Below are 22,566 nucleotides of genomic sequence, written 5' to 3' on the forward strand. Positions count from 1 at the left end.
AAATAAGACAGATTTGTGTGACCCTGTTGTGGTGTTGACAGATGCCTTGTCTCACTGTGCTTTTGTTCACCACTAGGTCTTGATAGACATTCTGCAAATGCCTGTGAATATCTGTGATACTCTGGTGTCCGCCAAAAGAAACTCAGTGGCAGCTCTCTGCTTGGAATGCATCTCTATTAGAGATGCCATTTTGAAGGGTACATATAGTGCCACCACCTATCAGAACATCATGAAAATATAGGGGCTGAAGCAGAATATTCCATGACCTCTCACAGCCCTTTTGCCAAAACCACTTCATCGGCACTGAAATTTTCCACATTAACAGGAAACATATATTCTCCATGACTTCTTGGATGTGTACTACATTCCAAGTACAAATCAGTGTGATGTATTCAGTTTGTTGTTGTCCACCAATGGTTCTGTCCACCAATGGTTCTACCACACACAAAATATTATAAGGCATGTTGGTACTTACGCTCACCCAGAGTAGTTTCCTGTGTCCTGTGGCACTCTGCCATATGAACTGACCTTTAATGTTTGTGTACACTGTTGCTATCATTTGCAGTGGCCTCTTGCAGTCAGAACAGTCTTCCACTGAGTTCAAAAATGTGCTGCAAAAGATCAGTTTTTGCATTATGTTTTCTTAAGATGCCCAATCCCAAGATTGCGTAGTACCCCTCACCTACATGGGGCAAATCTTCCATACTCTCCCAGAAGTGCTATGCTCCAATTTGAAGACTGAGCATCATCAAAAGCAGTGGTGCAACATCATTGTTCCCTACTCCATGTGACGAGTTCAGACACTTCCTTCTCGAGAGGTCCAGTTTGCTGCAGAGACATGTAGTCCTGTGTCTAATAACATTGATGTTCCATACCATTTATCAAGCTAAGCAGCAGTTCACCTCTGTATACATTTTTGTAGCACAGAGTTTTACTGGGAATACCAACTGGGAGTTATGGAGTCCCCATTAGTGTTTAATGACCATTTACCATGTCCGCGTCAATTATGTTTCATACTCCTACCATCCTGCACGTGGTATCCCACTACTCCACACTCATAGCATTGTGGTTTGTGACACTGCTTCCAAATGTGACCTACGGGCCCACATCTGTCAAGAAAGAAACCTTGTTTGTTTTCCGTTTGCATTGCTACACCTACCTCTTTTACATGTGTAGCTATAATGATAACAGTGGCCATATCCTTTGGGTTTCCCATTTGTACCTGCCAAGTAATGTTGGCTGCAGCAACAGCCAACACCAGCATTCAGAATTAACCACAAAAATGTGTTGAATCATTAACCATCTTGACACTGATCACTGGTGTTCATCATGCTCATAGTATTGTCACATACTACATGACTGAGTATGAGGCAGTTAGTGGCCTGACAAATTACACTCCGTGCATCTTACTGGATGTATGATATTTTAGTCTTCTATGAAATTTCACTTTAACTGAGATAGCACAGCAGGCTCCTCAACCACACCTTCAGATTCTTGTGGCAGTCAATTCTCCATACCATACTAGTTTAGAAGAATGGAGGATAGCTACAAAAATAACAAGTCTGTTCACCACACTGTGCCATAGGAAATGCAACCTGGAGCTAGGTATGACATCACAACTGGAGCATCATTTCTATGAAAGGCAGCTGTTGATGTTGCAGCAACTATTGCTGTCACCAAAACTGCGGCCCATCAGAAAGGTGTTCACCAGCAGAAGGTAGTCACCCATCTGATGACTCAACAGTGCAGTGGTGCCAAGTTGACTGCATGCAGACTTCAACTCAGGCAGAGGTCTGCAGCTATGGACAGCAATGCTTCACAACAATGGCTAGCAGCTTCATTTTGAACTGTGAGCTGCCTTCTCGTAGTCATCGGCTGGTAGTGATGGCATTGCTTGGCAGACTGTACCCACCTGGAAATTACAGAGCACAATCTGAGAATGATGATCTGATTTGGGTGGTATGTACTGTAGGTGAATTGGCTGGGTAATTTTTTTCAGACAGCAGTACTCACTCCCACTTGTGAAACGATAGTCAGGAGTAGCAGACGGGCATTGTTGGGCAACAGTGATTTAATTTGACCCAATTTTCCTGTCAAGTCAGCTCCTTCAGTTTATGGATGCACTGGCTGGTGTCTTCCACTTCGTCAGTGACCTATTGTCCTGAACATGTGCTATTGCTGCATACCGCCTGGTCACCAGCCTGGTGGGCACTTGTTCCTCTATGATATCATTCCGCTGATCGACAAAGGACTAATTCATCACCCTCAGCAAAGCTGTGGTGCAACAATATGGGGAAAAAATGTTTTCCATGTGAATTACATTACATGATCTTCCGTAAAATAATTATTACTGGGTAATTATTATTATTATTGTTATTATTGTTGTTGTTGTTGTTGTTGTTATTTGATAAAATTATTTTATGATGTCTGTATTTTTATAATGTTATGTGCTTGATTTACTAATTTTGTAACCAAAGATGAAGTTGTCATTTATGATGTTTTTATCAATTACTGTTTCACACAGTTGGTGCCACTAGTTCAAAGCAACTTCAAGAACAAATTCTCCTTAGAATTTTTAAATGGCATCTATTATTTCCAGTAATTCATCATACAAATTAAGAAAAATTTTTATGCTTGTCTTTATGGCTACATTTCCAGTCAAATCACTGGAGCTAAACTACTTTCAAACTGACAAGTTTTAAATCCTTTCTTCCACAGTTTAAGACTTGTAAAGCTTACCACAGTGGAAAACTTTAGAGAAGGAAAAAGGAAGAAACAAGTAGTTTATGGAAATGACAGTGAACCTCTTTGACATAGCTTATTTAGATGGTTTGGAACAAATGAAAAGTTCTGAATTCTTGAGTGCTAAAGGACAGTCAACCTTCGTGGTTAGTGCAGATCAAAAACTAAAACACAAGGAAGAAAGATCACTGAAGTCTAGTCCCGTTGAAACTGCAAGGAGAAAAGTGACATATAAAGAAAAGAATTAGTGTCTTGACACTCACAGCTTGTTCCACAAGAAGCAAATGCTTCATCATCAACCAGGAACACATTGCTGGTGCCTACAGTCAAAAGTTGTCTGTCATCATTCAGTAAACATCAGAAACATTAATAAGCACAGCAACAACAGTTATGTTACTAGCAGGCATAGATGATGAAGAGAATAAAGGAAAATATCAACTGAAGGGGTACCATCTATATCAGAGTGAGCGTTCTTTCTTTCCAAATGTCAAATTCTCATCTTTTATCCTGCATCATCTTTCTAAAAAAAACCTTCAGTTTGGATCATGAGCCTTGTTACAAAAGTGGTATCCAAAGAAGTCAGTAGACAGTTGTATGCATAAAGAGGTATCATACTCATCCAAGATTACAATAAAATCTAAGAAATTGTGATTTACAGATTGTTGCTGAAAGCTGTAAAAACACTCAACTTTTTAAAAAAATCCTTTCATAGGAAATAATTGTTCTCATTATTTACATCTACATCTACATTTATACTCTGCAAACCACCCAATGGTGTGTGGCGGAGGGCACTTTACGTGCCAGTGTCATTACCTCCCTTTTCTGTTCCAGTCGCGTATGGTTCGCGGGAAGAACGACTGTCTGAAAGCCTCCGTGCGCACTCGAATCTCTCTAATTTTACATTCGTGATATCCTCGGGAGGTATAAGTAGGGGGAAGCAATATATTAGATACCTCATGCAGAAACGCACCCTCTCGAAACCTGGCGAGCAAGCTACACCGTGATGCAGAGCGCCTCTCTTGTAGAGTCTGCCACTTGAGTTTGCGAAACATCTCCGATACGCTATCACGGTTACCAAATAACCCTGTGACAAAACACGCCGCTCTTCTTTGGATCTTCTCTATCTCCTCCGTCAACCCGATCTGGTACGGATCCCACACTGATGAGCAATACTCAAGTATAGGTGGAACGAGTGTTTTGTAAGCCACCTCCTTTGTTGATGGACTACATTTTCTAAGGACTCTCCCAATGAATCTCAACCTGGTACCCGCCTTACCAACAATTAATTTTATGTGATCATTCCACTTCAAATCGTTCCGCACGCATACTCCCAGATATTTTACAGAAGTAACTGCTACCAGTGTTTGTTCCACTATCGTATAATCATACAATAAAGGATCCTTCTTTCTATGTATTCGCAATACATTACATTTATCTATGTTAAGAGTCAGTTGCCACTCACTGCACCAAGTGCCTATCCGCTGCAGATCTTCCTGCATTTCGCTACAATTTTCTAATGCTGCAACTTCTCTGTATACTACAGCATCATCCACGAGAAGCCGCATTGAACTTCCGACACTATCTACTAGGTCATTTATATATATTGTGAAAAGCAATGGTCCCATAACACTCCCCTGTGGCACACCAGAGGTTACTTTAACGTCTGTAGACGTCTCTCCATTGATAACAACATGCTGTGTTCTGTTTGCTAAAAACTCTTCAATCCAGCCACACAGCTGGTCTGATATTCCGAAGGCTCTTACTTTGTTTATCAGGCGACAGTGTGGAACTGTATCAAACGCCTTCCGGAAGTCAAGGAAAATAGCATCTGCCTGGGAGCCTGTATCTAATATTTTCTGGGTCTCATTAACAAATAAAGCGAGTTGGGTCTCACACGATCGCTGTTTCCGGAATCCATGTTGATTCCTACAGAGTAGATTCTGGGTTTCCAAAAACGACATGATAAGCGAGCAAAAAACATGTTCTAATATTCTACAACAGATCGACGTCAGAGATATAGGTCTTTAGTTTTGCGCATCTGCTCGACGACCCTTCTTGAAGACTGGAACTACCTGTGCTCTTTTCCAATCATTTGGAACCTTCCGTTCCTCTAGAGACTTGCGGTACAGGGCTGTTAGAAGGGGGGCTGTGTAGAATCGAATTGGTATCCCGTCAGGTCCAGTGGACTTTCCTCTGTTGAGTGATTTCAGTTGCTTTTCTATTCCTTGGACACTTATTTCGATGTCAGCCATTTGTTCGTTTGTGGGAGGATTTAGAGAAGGAACTGCAGTGCGGTCTTCCTCTGTGAAACAGCTTTGGAAAAAGGTGTTTAGTATTTCAGCTTTACACGTGTCATCCTCTGTTTCAATGCCATCATCATCCCGGAGTGTTTGGATATGCTATTTCGCGCCACTTACTGTTTTAACATAAGACCAGAACTTCCTAGGATTTTCTGTCAAGTCGGTACATAGAATTTTACTTTCGAATTCACTGAACGCTTCATGCATAGCCCTCCTTACACTAACTTTGACATCGTTTAGCTTCTGTTTGTCTGAGAGGTTTTGGCTGCGTTTAAACTTGGAGTGAAGCTCTCTTTGCTTTTGCAGTAGTTTCCGAACTTTGTTGTTGAACCATGGCGGGTTTTTCCCGTCCCTCACAGTTTTACTCAGCACGTACCTGTCTAAAACGTATTTTACGATTGCCTTGAACTTTTTCCATAAACACTCAACATTGTCAGTGTCGGAACAGAAATTTTCATTTTGATCTGTTAGGTAGTCTGAAATCTGCCTTTTATTACTCTTGCTAAACAGATAAACCTTCCTCCCTTTTTTTATATTCCTATTAACTTTCATATTCAGGGATGCTGCAATGGCCTTGTGATCACTGATTCCCTGTTCTGCACTTACAGAGTCGAAAAGTTCGGGTCTGTTTGTTATCAGTAGGTCCAAGATGTTATCTCCATGAGTCGGTTCTCTGTTTAATTGCTCGAGGTAATTATCAGATAGTAAACTCAGTATAATGTCACTCGATGCTCTGTCCCTACCACCCATCCTAAACATCTGAGTGTCCTAGTCTATGTCTGGTAAATTGAAATCTCCACCTAAGACTATAACATGCTGAGAAAATTTGTGTGAAATGTATTCCAAATTTTCTCTCAGTTGTTCTGCCACTAATGCTGCTGAAGCGGGAGGTCGGTAAAAGGAGCCAAGTATTAACCTAGCTCGGTTGTTGAGTGTAACCTCCACCCATAATCATTCACAGGAACTATCCACTTCTACTTCACTACAGGATAGACTACTACTAACAGCGACAAATACGCCACCACCGGTTGCATGCAATCTATCCTTTCTAAACACTGTCTGTGCCTTTGTAGAAATTTCGGCAGAATTTATCTCTGGCTTCAGCCAGCTTTCTGTACCGATAACGATTTCAGCTTCGGTGCTTTCTATCAGCGCTTGTGTGCTCACCTTGTGTTTTGGTGTGATAGATGTTGTAAATTTAAATGTGTTTCTCTTATTGAAGTTGTGTGCATTTTTTCCTTGGAACTGCAGCAGTTGCTTTGATGTTCCCCATGATAAAGTTTCTTAGAGTCAAAAAACAAATGGGTAAGATGGGAAATTGTGTACAATTTTTGAATGGAATTAATCAATGCTTATACCACTTCAGGGCGTTTGGGGATTGCCTAGCAGTTGTCCTATTTAGCAGAAATTTTGCAGACTCTCTTTTTTTGGTGATCATAACATGATTATATAGTAGGAATTGTACTACTTTAAGCTCTTAGAAAATTACCAATAACTAATGGCCACCTTAATGTACCATGATACGTTTTCTTTTAATTTTTTGACCAGAATTAAAAAATCTGAATCCAAATAGGATAATAAAAAAGACTATTTTATGTGTTTAACAGCAGTGGACATGGTGGTAATGCAAAACTGTAAAAATCATGAATGTTGAATTTTCAAAACTGGAAGTTTCCTTTCCATATGGTACAAAACTAGGGAAAAAAAATAAAGATGTAGGTAGGTGGCAAGGGTAGTGATGTAAACTGCATTTTCTTAAAGGCTTGTATGAAGAGAGAGGATGATTAGCAATGTTGGTCTTGCCTTTTATAAATCAGATGTAAATTAAGACTCACAGAATATATTAAGACTCACAGAATATAACTTTTAAATTGGCTAGAATTACTCGAAAAGACACTTCAGTTAGCTAAAGATAGAAAAAATGTAATTACCACACAAAACTGTGAAAGTGATTTGAAAGACACATACAGAAAGATGAAAGTATTTTGAACTTTCAGAAGAAAGCTGCTTCATTTATTAGAAGGAGAGAATGAGTATACTTGATCAAATACTTTGGAAAGGATTAAACAGTGAAGTTACCCAAGATCTTAGGCCAAAATACATAGCAGCATAGGACAAGATAGAAGTTAATATTAGAGAGCAACAAACTAAATAACATACTCATTCAGAAAGCTGAAATTATTCTGCCTGAGATTGCTAATGTGTCATCAAAATTTCTTATGACTTTGTGATAGAACAACATACTATGCAGACCTGCATTTCACTACTTCTTGCCACTTCTTTTGGAAAGCTGAAGAACACATTTTCCAGCATAAATCCCATGGTTTTTGTACAAAATTCTTGAAGTGTAATATTTATACTTGCTCTGAAAAAGCACATGACATTGTTTTGCGTGTATTCATTGTTATGTTTGCTATTATTTTTGCACACATCTTCATGCAAGGTCCAGAACATCTCTGTGACTTTGTCACTGACTCCAGTTTGTGTACAGTGTACTTTAGGTCACCTGTTAAAAGAACTTCAACTCCCTAGCCTTCTCTTTGTACATTAGGTAGTTTAAATGACAGATTATATGTGTTGAATAATTAGTCTGCGGAATCAACATGGAGGCATTGCTGGCCCTTGGCTATGATGAGGAGGACTGTGAGATAATGCCTACTCTGGGTTTTTAATCTCAGCATCATTCATCCTGATCATCTTCCTGGACTATAGGCACTAGGACAGTTACACTGGATAGCTCTCCGGTGTCCTTATCAAGTGGAGTACGCTGGCTGTGGGAACCCTGTTACTGGCAAGCACTCATGATATCTGTGGCTTTATCATGGAAGTCAAACTGGAGTGCAAAGTAAACTAAATATTCCACAGTGTATAACAGTTCCCTAACTTATAATTTGTTTCCACAATAACAGCCCATGATCATTACCTGCAATGAATGCAGGTGCTAATCATGCCAATTTTTTTAACATGGTTTAAACAAAGCATGTATGTCCCTCAGTTCAAACTTGTATGAATGGCATTTGCTCTTAAAAATTCTCATCATTTTCTATATTGTAAGTGAATAATCAAACTGTTAAGTAAGATATGAATATAATAGAGGGAAAAATTCCACGTGGGAAAAATATATATAAAAAACAAAGATGCTGTGACTTACTAAACGGGAAAGCGCTGGTAGATAGACACAATAAAAAACACACAAACACACACACAAATTTCAAGCTTTTGCAACCCAAGGTTGCTTCATCAGGAAAGAGGCAAGGAGAGGGAAAGACGAAAGGATGTGGGTTTTAAGGGAGAGGGTAAGGAGTCATTCCAATCCCGGGAGCGGAAAGACTTACCTTTGAGGGATTTTACATATGTCTGCCTGTGTCTGTATGTGTGCGGATGGATATGTGTGTGTGTGTGTGTGTGTGTGTGTGTGTGTGAGAGAGAGAGAGAGAGAGAGAGAGAGAGAGAGAGAGAGATTGAGAGTGTATACCTGTCCTTTTTTCCCTCAAAGGTAAGTCTTTCCACTCCCAGGATTGGAACGACTCCTTACCCTCTCCCTTAAAACCCACATCCTTTTGTCTTTCCCTCTCCTTCCCTCTTTCCTGATGAAACAACCTTGGGTTGCAAAAGCTTGAAATTTGTGTGTGTGTTTGTGTGTTTTTTATTGTGTCTATCTACCAGCACTTTCCCGTTTGGTAAGTCACAGCATCTTTGTTTTTTATATGTTGTTGTTGTTGTGGTCTTCAGTCCTGAGACTGGTTTGATGCAGTTGTCCATGCTACTCTATCCAGTGCAAGCTTCTTCATCTCCCAGTACCTACTGCAACCTACATCCTTCTGAATCTGTTTAGTGTATTCATCTCTTGGTCTCCCTCTACGATTATTACCCTCCACGCTGCCCTCCAATACTAAACTGGTGATCACTTGATGCCTCAGAACATGTCCTACCAACGGATCCGTTCTCCTAGTCAAGTTGTGCCACAAACTCCTCTTCTCCCCAATTCTATTCAATACCTCCTCATTAGTTATGTGATCTACCCATCTAATCTTGAGCATTCTTCTGTAGCACCACATTTCGAAAGCTTCTATTCTCTTCTTGTCTAAGCTATTTATCGTCCACGTTTCACTTCCCTACATGGCTACACTCCATACAAATACTTTCAAAAACGACTTCCTGACGTTTAAATCTATACTCGATGTTAAGAAATTTGTCTTCTTCAGAAACGCTTTCCTTGCCATTGCCAGTCTACATTTTATATCCTCTCTACTTCGACCATCATCAGTTATTTTGCTCCCCAAATAGCAAAACTCCTTTACTACTTTAAGTGTCTCATTTCCTAATCTAATTCCCTCAGCATCACCCAACTTAATTCGACTCCATTCTATCATCCTCGTTTTGCTTTTGTTGATGTTCATCTTATACCCTCCTTTCAAGACACTGTCCACTCCGTTCAACTGCTCATCCAAGTCCTTTGCTGTCTCTGACAGAATTACAATGTTATCGGCGAACCTCAAAGTTTTTATTTCTTCTCCATGGATTTTAATACCTACTCTGAATTTTTCTTTTGTTTCCTTCACTGCTTGCTCAATATACAGATTGAATAACATCGGAGATAGGCTATAACTCTGTCTCACTCCCTTCCCAACCACTGCTTCCCTTTCATGTCCCTCAACTCTTATAACTGCCATCTGGTTTCTGTACAAATTGTAAATAGCCTTTCGCTCCCTGTATTTTACCTCTGCCACCTTTAGAATTTGAAAGAGAGTATTCCAGTCAACATTGTCAAAAGCTTTGTCTAAGTCTACAAATGCTAGAAATGTAGGTTTGCCTTTCCTCAATCTAGCTTCTAAGATAAGTCGTAGAGTCAATATTGCCTCACCTGTTTTTTATGCATGTTAAGTATATTTGTTATTCAAGTGAATACATGTTGCAACTGGCCTCTTTCATGTGTTTTACCGTGATTTTTCAGTATGTAAGGCAAAAAGGCAACTGCTTATTGTATAGTGGAGCTATTGCATGGTTGACAGGCACATAAACAACGTCGTAACTGCCGTCTGCTTCACGTCTGCTGTGCAGCGAGCTACCTTAATTTAAGTATTAACTGTATTTTTCTTACTTGTCACTTCTTCTTCCGTGTGTATTTGCTTTTAGGAATCTTTAATTGTCGGGTGCTATTAATAGTGTTCCATAGATTTCGTGTTTGTTTTGAATACAGTCAGAGAGAGTCCCTTTAGTCAGCCATAGTGCCAGTAGAGTCAGTGTCGTCGTAACTGCCGTCTGCTTCACGTCTGCTGTGCAGCGAGCTACCTTAATTTAAATATTAACTGTATTTTTCTTACTTGTCACTTCTTCTTCCGTGTGTATTTGCTTTTAGGAAGCTTTAATTGTCAAGTGCTATTAATAGTTCCATAGATTTCGTGTTTGTTTTGAATACAGTCAGAGAGAGTCCCTTTAGTCAACCATAGTGCCAGTAGTGCTAGTGTTTGTTTCCAATACAGTCCAGAGACAGGTAGTGCTATTTTCATTGTTTTCTACAAGAAGTGCCTAGCAACCACAGTTTAGTGAATAAACAGCCGCCTTTAGTGAATTAGCAGTCTAGTTAAAGGTTGATTAACTCTCTTCAGTAAATTGATTCCTTAGGATGGATAGGATGTGTGACTGCTGTGTACAGACGCAGGAGGAGCTGGCCACTGTTCGCGAACAGCTGAGCGTGTTGATGGCCGCGGTCAGCCGTCTTCAGGCTGCTGCCTCGGAGTGCAGCGGCAGTGGGGAGTCTGGTGCGTCACAAGGTACACCCCAGGTGTTACATGCTTCACCCACTGTCCCTGCTGTCGAGACATCTTCGCATGTACTGGGCGCGGTTGGGCCACCCTCTCCCCAAGGGGAGTGGCGGGTTCAGCGGCGTTCGCGGCGCATGAGGCGGAGGGTCAATGTGGAGGCTGGCCGTGTGGCATCGCCCGCTCTGCCTGTGAGTGGACATGTGGCTGCTCCTTCAGCAAGGTCCGAGCAGGCACGTGGGGGGAGGGGTATATTAGTTATTGGGAGCTCCAACGTTAGGCGGGTGATGGAGCCCCTTAGGGAAATAGCGGGAAGGTCGGGGAAGAAGGCCAGTGTTCACTCTGTCTGCTTGCCGGGGGGTCTCATCCGAGATGTGGAGGAGGCTCTGCCGGCAGCGATAGAGAGCACTGGGTGCACCCAACTGCAAATTGTTGCTCATGTCGGGGTTCGGAGGTCATCCTCAGTTCGTACAGGCGGTTGGCGGAATTGGTGAAGGCGGAAAGCCTCGCTCGCGGGGTGAAATCAGAGCTAACTATTTGTAGTATCGTTCCCAGAACCGATCGCGGTCGTCTGGTTTGGAGCCGAGTGGAAGGCTTAAACCAGAGGCTCAGACAATTCTGCGGAGATCTGGGGTGCAAATTCTCGACCTCCGCTATCGGGTGGAGAAATGTAGGGTCCCCCTGAATAGGTCAGGCGTGCACTACACGCCGGAAGCGGCTACAAGGGTAGCGGAGTACGTGTGGAGTGCACATGGGGTTTTTTTAGGTTAGAGAATCCCCTCCCTAGGCCCGACAAGACGCCTCCTGAGACGCAGCAAGGCAGGAGTAGGCAAAATGCAACAGGGAATAACAATATTAATGTGCTAATAGTAAACTGCAGGAGCGTCTACAGAAAGGTCCCAGAACTGCTCTCATTAATAAACGGTCACAACGCCCATATAGTACTAGGGACAGAAAGTTGGCTGAAACCAGACGTAAATAGTAATGAAATCCTAAACTCAGATTGGAATGTATACCGCAGAGACAGGCTGAACAGTGAAGGGGGAGGCGTGTTTATAGCGATAAGAAGTGCAATAGTATCGAAGGAAATTGACGGAGATCCGAAATGTGAAATGATTTGGGTGAAGGTCACAGTTAAAGCAGGCTCAGACATGGTAATTGGATGTCTCTATAGGCCCCCTGGCTCAGCAGCTGTTGTGGCTGAGCACCTGAAGGACAATTTGGAAAATATTTCGAGTAGATTTCCCCACCATGTTATAGTTCTGGGTGGAGATTTTAATTTGCCGGATATAGACTGGGAGACTCAGACGTTCATAACGGGTGGCAGGGACAAAGAATCCAGTGAAATTTTTTTAAGTGCTTTATCTGAAAACTACCTTGAGCAGTTAAACAGAGAACCGACTCGTGGCGATAACATATTAGACCTTCTGGTGACAAACAGACCCGAACTATTTGAAAAAGTTAACGCAGAACAGGGAATCAGCGATCATAAAGCGGTTACGGCATCGATGATTTCAGCCGTAAATAGGAATATTAAAAAGGGTAGGAAGATTTTTCTGTTTAGAAAAAGTGACAAAAAGCAGATTTCAGAGTACCTGTTGGCTCAACACAAAAGTTTTGTCTCAAGTACAGATAGTGTTGAGGATCAGTAGACAAAGTTCAAAACCGTCGTACATAATGCGTTAGATGAGTATGTGCCAAGCAAGATCGTAAGAGATGGAAAAGAGCCACTGTGGTACAACAACCGAGTTAGAAAACTGCTGCGGAAGCAAAGGGAACTTCACAACAAACATAAACATAGCCAAAGCCTTGCAGACAAACAAAAATTACGCGAAGGGAAATGTAGTGTGAGGAGGGCTATGCGAGAGGCGTTGAATGAATTCGAAAGTAAAGTTCTATGTACTGACTTGGCAGAAAATCCTAAGAAATTTTGGTCTTATGTCAAAGCGGTAGGTGGATCAAAACAAAATGTCCAGACACTCTGTGACCAAAATGGTACTGAAACAGAGGATGACAGACTAAAGGTCGAAATACTAAATGTTTTTTTCCAAAGTTGTTTCACAGAGGAAGATTGCACTGTAGTTCCTTCTCTAGATTGTCGCACAGATGACAAAATGATAGATATCGAAATAGACGACAGAGCGATAGAGAAACAATTAAAATCGCACAAAAGAGGAAAGGCCTCTGGACCTGATGGGATACCAGTTCAATTTTACACAGAGTACGCGAAGGAACTTGCCCCCCTTCTTGCAGCGGTGTACCGTAGGTCTCTAGAAGAGCGTAGCGTTCCAAAGGATTGGAAAAGGGCACAGGTCATCCCCGTTTTCAAGAAGGGACGTCGAGTAGATGTGCAGCACTATAGACCTATATCTCTAACGTCGATCAGTTGTAGAATTTTGGAACACGTATTGTGTTCGAGTATAATGACTTTTCTGGAGACTAGAAATCTACTCTGTAGGAATCAGCATGGGTTTCGGAAAAGACGGTCATGTGAAACCCAGCTCGCGCTAGTCGTCCATGAGACTCAGAGGGCCATAGATACGGGTTCACAGGTAGATGCCGTGTTTCTTGACTTCCGCAAGGCGTTCGATACAGTTCCCCACAGTCGTTTAATGAACAAAGTAAGAGCATATGGACTATCAGACCAATTGTGTGATTGGATTGAGGAGTTCCTAGATAACAGGACACAGCATGTCATTCTCAATGGAGAGAAGTCTTCCGAAGTAAGAGTGATTTCAGGTGTGCCGCAGGGGAGTGTCATAGGACCGTTGCTATTCACAATATACATAAATGACCTTGTGGATGACATCGGAAGTTCACTGAGGCTTTTTGGGGATGATGCTGTGGTGTATCGAGAGGTTGTAACAATGGAAAATTGTACTGAAATGCAGGAGGATCTGCAGCGAATTGACGCATGGTGCAGGGAATGGCAATTGAATCTCAATGTAGACAAGTGTAATGTGCTGCGAATACACAGAAAGATAGATCCTTTATCATTTAGCTACAAAATAGCGGGTCAGCAACTGGAAGCAGTTAATACCATAAATTATCTGGGAGTACGCATTAGGAGTGATTTAAAATGGAATGATCATATAATGTTGATCGTCGGTAAAGCAGATGCCAGACTGAGATTCATTGGAAAAATCCTAAGGAAATGCAATCCGAAAACAAAGGAAGTAGGTTACAGTACGCTTGTTCGCCCACTGCTTGAATACTGCTCAGCAGTGTGGGATCCGTACCAGATAGGGTTGATAGAAGATATAGAGAAGATCCAACGGAGAGCAGCGCGCTTCGTTACAGGATCATTTAGTAATCGCGAAAGCGTTACAGAGATGATAGATAAACTCCAGTGGAAGACTCTGCAGGAGAGACGCTCAGTAGCTCGGTACGGGCTTTTGTCAAAGTTTCGAGAACATACCTTCACCGAAGAGTCAAGCAGTATATTGCTCCCTCCTACGTATATCTCGCGAAGAGACCATGAGGATAAAATCAGAGAGATTAGAGCCCACACAGAGACATACCGACAATCCTTCTTTCCACGAACAATACGAGACTGGAATAGAAGGGAGAACCGATAGAGGTATTCAAGGTACCCTCCGCCACACACCGTCAGGTGGCTTGCGGAGTATGGATGTAGATTGGAATCATTGCTAAGATTTTGTATGTTCTTTGCTTGTCCAAAAGCTTTCTGTCTTGTTTATGTGCCTGTTAACTGCTCAATTCTTTGACGTTGTATGTATTGCACCCAGGACTTCCCTGTATCATTGTAGCAGACAAAATATTCTAAAAGAAAACAATGTTTATTTTCACCATCTCATTCGCATATATGTGTAATGGAGACTGTGAAAAATCAACTTTTTTGAAATGTAGAGTTGTCACCACTCACAATGAAATGTCCATTGTCAGTGTTTGAAAACAATACACAAACAGTTTTTCTATGATTAACATTTATAGTATTTTGCACTGTCAGTTCATCCTTATAAGAACCAGCATCCTTAAAAACTGGAATGAACATTGATGAGAACTGGTTAAATTTGCCTGTAAGTTAATGCAAGTATATTTATATACTCTCCACTACTGCTATTGCTATTTCTTTTACACATCTCTTTTGTATTTCAGTGACAAACATATTGAACGAGACCTCTGTAAACAGTGTGAAGAGGTATTTCAATTGGAAGCCCTACAGAAAGATGACAACATAACACCTGAATTGATGATAGAATGTTGCACTCAGTTGCTGAAGAATGTGGATGTCCTTGTACCAGTCCTGAAAGGTGTGCACTTGTGGGTTACAAACTATTATTCAGTTCTCTCTGGTGGAGAAATGTGTATACCCTGGAATTGGAAACTCTGATTTTTTTGTTCATAGAGTTCTTGATTAATGAGAGAAATATCTTAAATATGTGTAGAATGAAGAATGATAATGTTATTTGACAATATGGCTTTACTTAACTCTGTAGCAAGTAAATTATTGTGAACCATATAAATATAATCTGTATAGTATTACATGAATGCTCAGAATGTGAAAGGAAAGATAAATTGTTACAGAATATGTTTTTGTATCACAATGTACCTGAAAATTAAAATAGTTGTGTATGTTGAACATTTTTTTTCTGATAAAATGTCCAGATTATTGTCATATTGCTGAACACAAATCTTGCTACTGAATTGCCAATTCTGTTTGATTAATATTTGCACCATTTCAATTAATTTATTTTCTTGACATTTAGAACCATTTGAAAATATCACTATCTTCCTGCCTCACCGTCCACCATTTTCACCATGCAAATGCGCACACTTTTTAAAAAATTAATTTATTTTTTACAGTGGAAAATCCAGGATGGAATTAACCATCCTATGAAAAGCACAATTGCTATTCACCATATAGTGGAGATGCTGACTCGCAGATTGGCACAAGAAAAAGACTGTCAGAAAATGAGTTTCTGACCAACAAGGCCTTCGTCTGAGATAGAAAACACACACACACACACACACACACACACACACACACACACAAGACCACACTCTGTGGATGCTGAGGCCACATGCAAAAAGCTGTGCATGATGAGAAATTCAACTGGTTGGTGGGGGTAAGGGAGGCTGGGGCGGGGAGAGGCAGGTATAGCAGAGTAGGGCAGCTAGGTACAGTTGGGAGATTAGATGGAGAGTGTCAGGGGGAGAGGTTTAACAGAAAAACAGAGAGGTAAAAAGACTGAGTGCATTGGTGGAATACAGGGCCGTGTAGTGCTGGAATAGGAACAGGGAGGGGGCTAGAGGGTAAGGACAAAGGTTGAGGCTAGGAGTGTTATGGGAATGTAGGATTTACTGCAGGGAGAGTTCCCAACTGCACAATTGAGAAAAGCTGGTGTTCTGGGAAGGATCCAGATGGCAGTCATTGAAATGAAGGACATTGTGTTGGGTGGCGTGCTCAGCAATGAGTTGGTCCTGCTGTTTCTTGGCTGCAGTTTGTTGATTATCATTCCTGAGGAGACACCTTGTTAGTTGTTATGCCCTCATAGAGTGCAGCACAGTGGTTGCAATTGGTTTGTAGATCACATGACTGGTTTCACATGTAGCCCTGCCTTTGAAGGGAAGATGATGCTTTGACTGGACTGGAGTAGGTAGTGGTGGAAGGCTATACAGGACAGGTCTTGTATCTAGGTCTATTACAGGGATGTGAGCCATGAGGCAAGAGGTTGGGAGCAGGAGATGTGTAGGAATGGGTGAGGATATTGTGTAAATTCAGTGGGCGGTGGAATACTACTGTGGGGTGGGTGGGAAAGGTGGTTGGTAGGATGTTCCTCATTCGAGGGCATGGCAATAGATAATTGAAACCCTGACAATGTGATTCAGCTCCAGTCCTTAGTGGTACTGAGTCACAAGGGCAATGCTCTTCTGTGGCCGGACAGTGACACTTTAGGAGCAGTTGGGTGATTAGAGAGATAAGGCATGGGAGATCTGTTTTGTACAAGCTTGGGAGGATAATTATGGTCTGTGAAGGCCTCAGTGAGGCATTCGGTGTATTTTGAGAGGAACTCCTCATCACTACAGATGTGATGGCCATGAGTGGCAAAGCTGTATGGTAGGAACTTCTTGAAATGGAATGGATGGCAGCCGTCGGAGTGAAGGTACTGCTGGTGGTTAGGTTTGATATAGATGGAGGTACTGATGTAGCCATCTTTGAAATGCAAGCCAACATCGAAGAAGGTGGCTTGATGGGTGGTGAAGCAAATGGGGGAGAAGGCATTGAGGTTCTGGAGGAATGTGGCTAGGTTGTCCTCACCATCAATCCTGGTCATGAAGATATCATCACTGAATCTTAACCAAGTGGGTGGTTTGGGATTCTTGGCAGACCATGAAGGTATCGTCAATGAATTTTAACCAGGTGAGGCATTTGGGATTATGGGCACTTAGGAAGGATTCCTGTAGATGGCCCATGAATAGGTTGGCGTAGGATGGTGCCATGCATTGTCCATAGCTGTACCGCAGATTTGCTTGTAGGTAATGGCTTCAAAGTAGAAATAATTGTGGGTGTGGATATATGGATATAGTTGACCACAGCATTTAGGAAGGAGGATGTAGATTTGGAATCTGTCGAGCATTGGGAAAGCTAGTGTTCAGTAGCGAAAAGGCCATGAGCATTAGAGATGTTAGTATAAAGGAAGGTGGCATCAATAGTGACGGGCAGAGCAGCATTGAGGGGGGGAGGGGAAAAAAGGCACGAACTGTGGAGATTTATTGGTGGAAATGGTTGGTATCTTTTATATAGGTGGGTAGGCAGTAGATTGCGGGTAATAGGCTGAAGGTATTAGTCTACAAGAGCAGAGATACTCTCAGTGGGGGCACAGTAACTGGTCACAAAGAGGCGTCCTGGGTGGTTGAGTTTACGGACTTTAGGAAGCATGTAGAAAGTAGGAGTGCAGGGAGTGGTAGGGGTGAGGAGGTGTGTGGTGTGTGTGTGGAATGGGGTCACTGTGGCAGGGTTTGTAAGTTTAGATTAGATTAGATTAGATTTACTTTCATTCCAATTGATCCGTAGTGAGGAGGTCCTCCAGGATGTGGAACATGTCAGAAAAACAACAATACATGACAAATATTTAAACTAAAACAAATAAGCTAATGTACCATTCCACAGGTCCCAAGTGGAATGATCGTCATTTTTTAATGAACACTAAGAGTCATTTTACAAATACTATTGCACTGAATTTAAAATAAAAAAGTTTTATATTTATTTATAAGGTAAGAAACATGTAATACAACTACTGTAATACTTATTTACAATGAACACATTACTGCACTGAAATGGTGCAGAAGTTAGATTATACTTACACACACACACACACACACACACACACACACACACACACACACACAAATTTTCAGTGAACACATTACTGCACTGAAATTGTGCAGAAGTTATGTTGTACTTATATACAAATCAGTTGGTTTTCCTCAGAAATTCATCAATGGAGTAGAAGGAGTTGGCCACCAATAAATCCTTTAGGCTTCTCTTAAACTGAATTTCATTGGTTGTTAAGCTTTTTATGGCTGCTGGCAAGTTATTGAAAATGTGTGTTCCTGAATAATGCACACCTTTTTGTACAAGACTAAGTGACTTTAAATCCTTGTGAAGATTATTCTTATTTCTAGTATTGATTCCATGAATTGAGCTGTTGGTTTGAAAAAGTGATCTATTTTTAATGACAAATTTCATTAAGGAATAAATATATTGGGAAGCTGTAGTTAGTATCCCTAGTTCCCTAAACAGGCTTCTGCAGGATGTTCTTGAGTTCACACCACATATAATTCTTACTGCACGTTTTTGTGCCCGGAAAACTTTAGCTTGGCTTGATGAATTACCCCAGAAAATAATCCCATATGACATTATGGAATGAAAGTAAGCATAGTATGCCAGCTTTTTCATTTTTATATCCCCTATGTCTGACAAAATTCGCATTGCAAACAGAGATTTGTTAAGACGCTTCAGCAGTTCTGTGGTGTGCTCCTCCCAGTTGAATTTATTATCAAGCTGTAATCCCAAGAATTTAACACCGTCCACTTCTTCTATCTTCTTGTCATCATATGTTAGACATATACTCTTGGGACACCCCTTACAAGTTCTGAACTGCATGTAGTGTGTTTTTTCAAAGTTTAGTGACAAAGAATTGGCTAGGAACCAGTGATTAATGTCTACAAATATTTTATTGGCTGATCTTTCTAAGACTACACTTGATTTGCTATTTATTGCAATGTTTGTATCATCAGCAAACAAAACAAACTTGGCATCTGGTAATGTTACTGATGAAAGGTCATTGATATACACAAGAAAAAGTAAGGGCCCCAAAATGGAACCTTGTGGGACCCCACATGTAATTAGTTCCCAGTTGGATGATGCCTGATAGCTTGATACATGTCTCTTTCCTAATAACACCCTTTGTTTCCTGCCAGAGATATAAGATTTGAACCATTTTGCAGCATTTCCTGTTACACTATAATATTCTAGTTTACTTAAAAGGATATTGTGATTTACACAGTCAAATGCCTTTGACAGATCACAAAATATACCAGTTGCCTGCAATTTTTTGTCTAATGAATTAAGTACATTTTCACTGTAAGTGTAGATAGCCTTCTCAATATCAGAACCTTTTAGAAATCCAAACTGTGACTTTGACAGTATGTTATTTGAGATAAGATGGTTATAAAGACGACTGTACATTACTTTTTCGAAAATTTTTGCGAATGTTGGCAACAGTGAAATTGGACGGAAATTTGATGCTATTTCTTTATCTCCCTTCTTAAACAGTGGCTTAACTACAGCATATTTCAGCCATTCGGGAAATATTCCACTGATAAACGACTGGTTACACAGATAGCTTAATATGTTACTTAGCTCAGAATCACATTCTTTAATTAACTTTGTTGATATTTCATCATACCCACTAGATGTTTTTGATTTTAAAGATTTTATGATGGACATTATTTCTGTTGGGGTAGTGAGGGTCAAATTCATATTATGGAAGTTACTTGAAATGTCTGGTCTAAGGTAATCCATAGCAGCATCTACCGAACCTGACAACCCCATCTTTTCAGTAACAGTTATAAAATGTTTGTTAAAAAGTTCTGCAACACTATACACATCTGTCACCAATGCATCATTTACTCTTAATGCTATTTGTTCCTCTTCATGTCTGGTTCTACCGGTCTCCTCCTTCACTATATCCCATATTGTCTTTATTTTGTTATCTGATATGACTATCTTTTCCTTGTAATATATTTGCTTTGACATCCGTATTACAGTCTTTAATATTTTGCAGTATTTCTTATAATGTGCTATAGCATCAACATTGGAAATGTTTCGGGTTGACAGATACAGTTTTCTTTTTGTTTTACAAGATACCCCTATTCCTCGAGTAATCCATGGCTTCTTTGTAGACTTTGCTCTAACCTTGGTAAGTTTTGGGGGAAAGCAGTGTTCAAATAAGGTAAGCACTTTATTAGCAAAAATGTTATATTTTTCATTCATGCCATGAGCACTGTAAACATCAGTCCAGTGAATGTCTCTGAGGAGTGTCCTAAAATAATCAATTTTTGGCTTACTGATTACCCTCTTGAGCTCAGATTTAACAGATTTTATATCCTGTTCAGTATTAACATTTAACAGAAGGAACTGCATGTCATGGTCTGAGAGGCCATTGACTATTGGTTTTGTAATATAATTTTGTTCATTTGACTTTTCTATAAAGATATTATCAATGGCTGTTTGTGAGCAAGTGGTTATCCTAGTGGGGAACTTTACTGTGGGAATTAAGTTGAATGATAGTGTTACTAACTCAAATAGGTTCTTATTGGGAGAGTCTTTAAGGAAATCTACATTGAAATCACCAGCAACCACTATTTCTTTGTTTTTGGTTGTTAAATGGGCCAGTACAGCTTCAAGGTGGTTTACAAACAGATTAAAGTTACCTGCAGGTGCTCGATATACACTTAATATTATGAAAGATTTTTTGTGAAAATCTAATTCTGTTGCACATGCTTCCATATGCTGTTCTAGGCAAAATTTATGAATGTCTATGTTCTTAAATTTATGACAGTTCCTGATGAATGTGGCAACTCCTCCTTTCTCCATTTCTGATCTACAATAGTGAGATGCTAACCTAAACCCTGTAACACTTAAAAGTTCTATACCAGTGGTCACATGATGTTCAGAGAGGCAGATTATGTCAGCTGGGTTTGAAGACTCTAATTCATCTATGCAGATAGTTAATTCATTAATTTTATTTCTCAGTCCTCGAATATTTTGATGCAATAAAGATAGCTGACATTTCACATTGATTGACTTAAAATTGGATGGAGTTAAAATATCTGCTGACAGTTGAAAATTCTTAACCAATGGCTGTTTATGTTGATGTAATAAGCTGGAATTATGTTTTTTGATTTCTTTCTCAAACTGAAGGTTTGTCTCAGTTCTAACCTCTCTTAAAATTTGTTTTCTTTCTGTCCTCCCTACCCTAAAAAAGGGTCTTTTCTGAATCCTATAACCACTGGTATTTTACCACTCATGACAGTGCCTCCCCCCTTTAACTTTCCTGCTATTTCCCCAGCCAATTTACCCTTCCCCTTCCTGTTGAGGTGAAGGCCATGCCTAGTATAATCCCACCTACTGACAGAATCAACATGAACCACACCAATGTGTGACCCCGCACCCGACATGAGCAGCCGTTCCAGCTCCAAATTAACTCTCTTGACAGAAGAGTTCAAATGAGGTCGGTCATGGCGCCCAAGAACAGATACAAACTCAACACTGGTATGCCTCGATGCTGATGCAATCTTCGCCAGGTCACACTCTATGCTGTACCCAGGATCTCTGTCAATACTGTTACCTGCCCCACCCACTATAACCACGGTGTCTTCCTTAGTGAAATCTTTGCAAAGTGATCCTAAATCCTCTGTCACCTGCTCCAGACCAGCACTAGGTTTAAAAAAATTGGTGACCTGGTATTCTGATCCTAGTTCATCCTGCAAGAGTTGGCCAACACCTCTTCCATGGGAACTACCTAACAACAACACTTTCTTTCTCTTTACTGATTTCCCTACATTCTTACTTTTCAATTTGCTGCTGAAAGTTTGTTGTGCCCTGTCTACACCTGTAACTGCTTGAGGCTCACCAGCTTCTAACTGAAGCAACAGGTCAAATCTATTTTCCACATTCACCATAAAGCTGTCAGACAAAGTTCTAGGCCTGTTCCTCCTGTTGCCTGTTGCCACTTCCCACCTCTCTTTACCCTTCTCCCTCCTTAACCTGTCAAGATCTCCCCTGGCCTTGTCTAACTCAGCCTGAAGGGCAGCAATTTTCCCCTCCTGTTCCAGTATCTTCCTATCTCTACTACAAATCCTACAAAACCACTGATGAGTCTCATTTACTTCCCCTATTCCCACGCCACTACAGTCACCCACATGGAAAAAACTACAGCACCCATCACACCAAAGCCCCGACCTAACAATTCTACGGCAAGTCAAGCACTTTTCACTCATGATAAACGTAATAATTTATTAAGAATAAGTCAGTTAAATTACAGATAAACACGAAAATATGGTTACACAAATTTGGCCTATACGCAACTGTGTGTAAACAAAAACAAAAGTGCAAAGTTTCTGAAACAACAAGTTAAACTTTACGCTACTTTCCGGAAATGCTAGTTAAATAATGAAGAGGTACGCTAAGTTAAATTGCTGGAGAGAGCAAGGACCAACTAAACGAAATT

General features: G+C 40.7%; 1 protein-coding gene across 1 annotated transcript in view; it reads left to right on the forward strand.

The window, feature by feature from the left end:
• LOC126457919 (T-cell activation inhibitor, mitochondrial-like) overlaps positions 1–15,409 on the forward strand; it is a 318,393-nt gene extending 302,984 nt beyond the window's left edge. The window contains exon 10 of the mRNA XM_050094613.1: positions 14,924–15,409. Within this exon, the coding sequence (XP_049950570.1) occupies positions 14,924–15,158 (235 nt within the window). The 3' untranslated portion in view covers positions 15,159–15,409. The remainder of the gene's footprint in view (positions 1–14,923) is intronic.
• Positions 15,410–22,566: the final 7,157 nt, after the last annotated feature.

This window comes from Schistocerca serialis, chromosome 2 (genome assembly GCF_023864345.2).
Source record: "Schistocerca serialis cubense isolate TAMUIC-IGC-003099 chromosome 2, iqSchSeri2.2, whole genome shotgun sequence".
NCBI classification, from domain to species: domain Eukaryota; kingdom Metazoa; phylum Arthropoda; class Insecta; order Orthoptera; family Acrididae; genus Schistocerca; species Schistocerca serialis.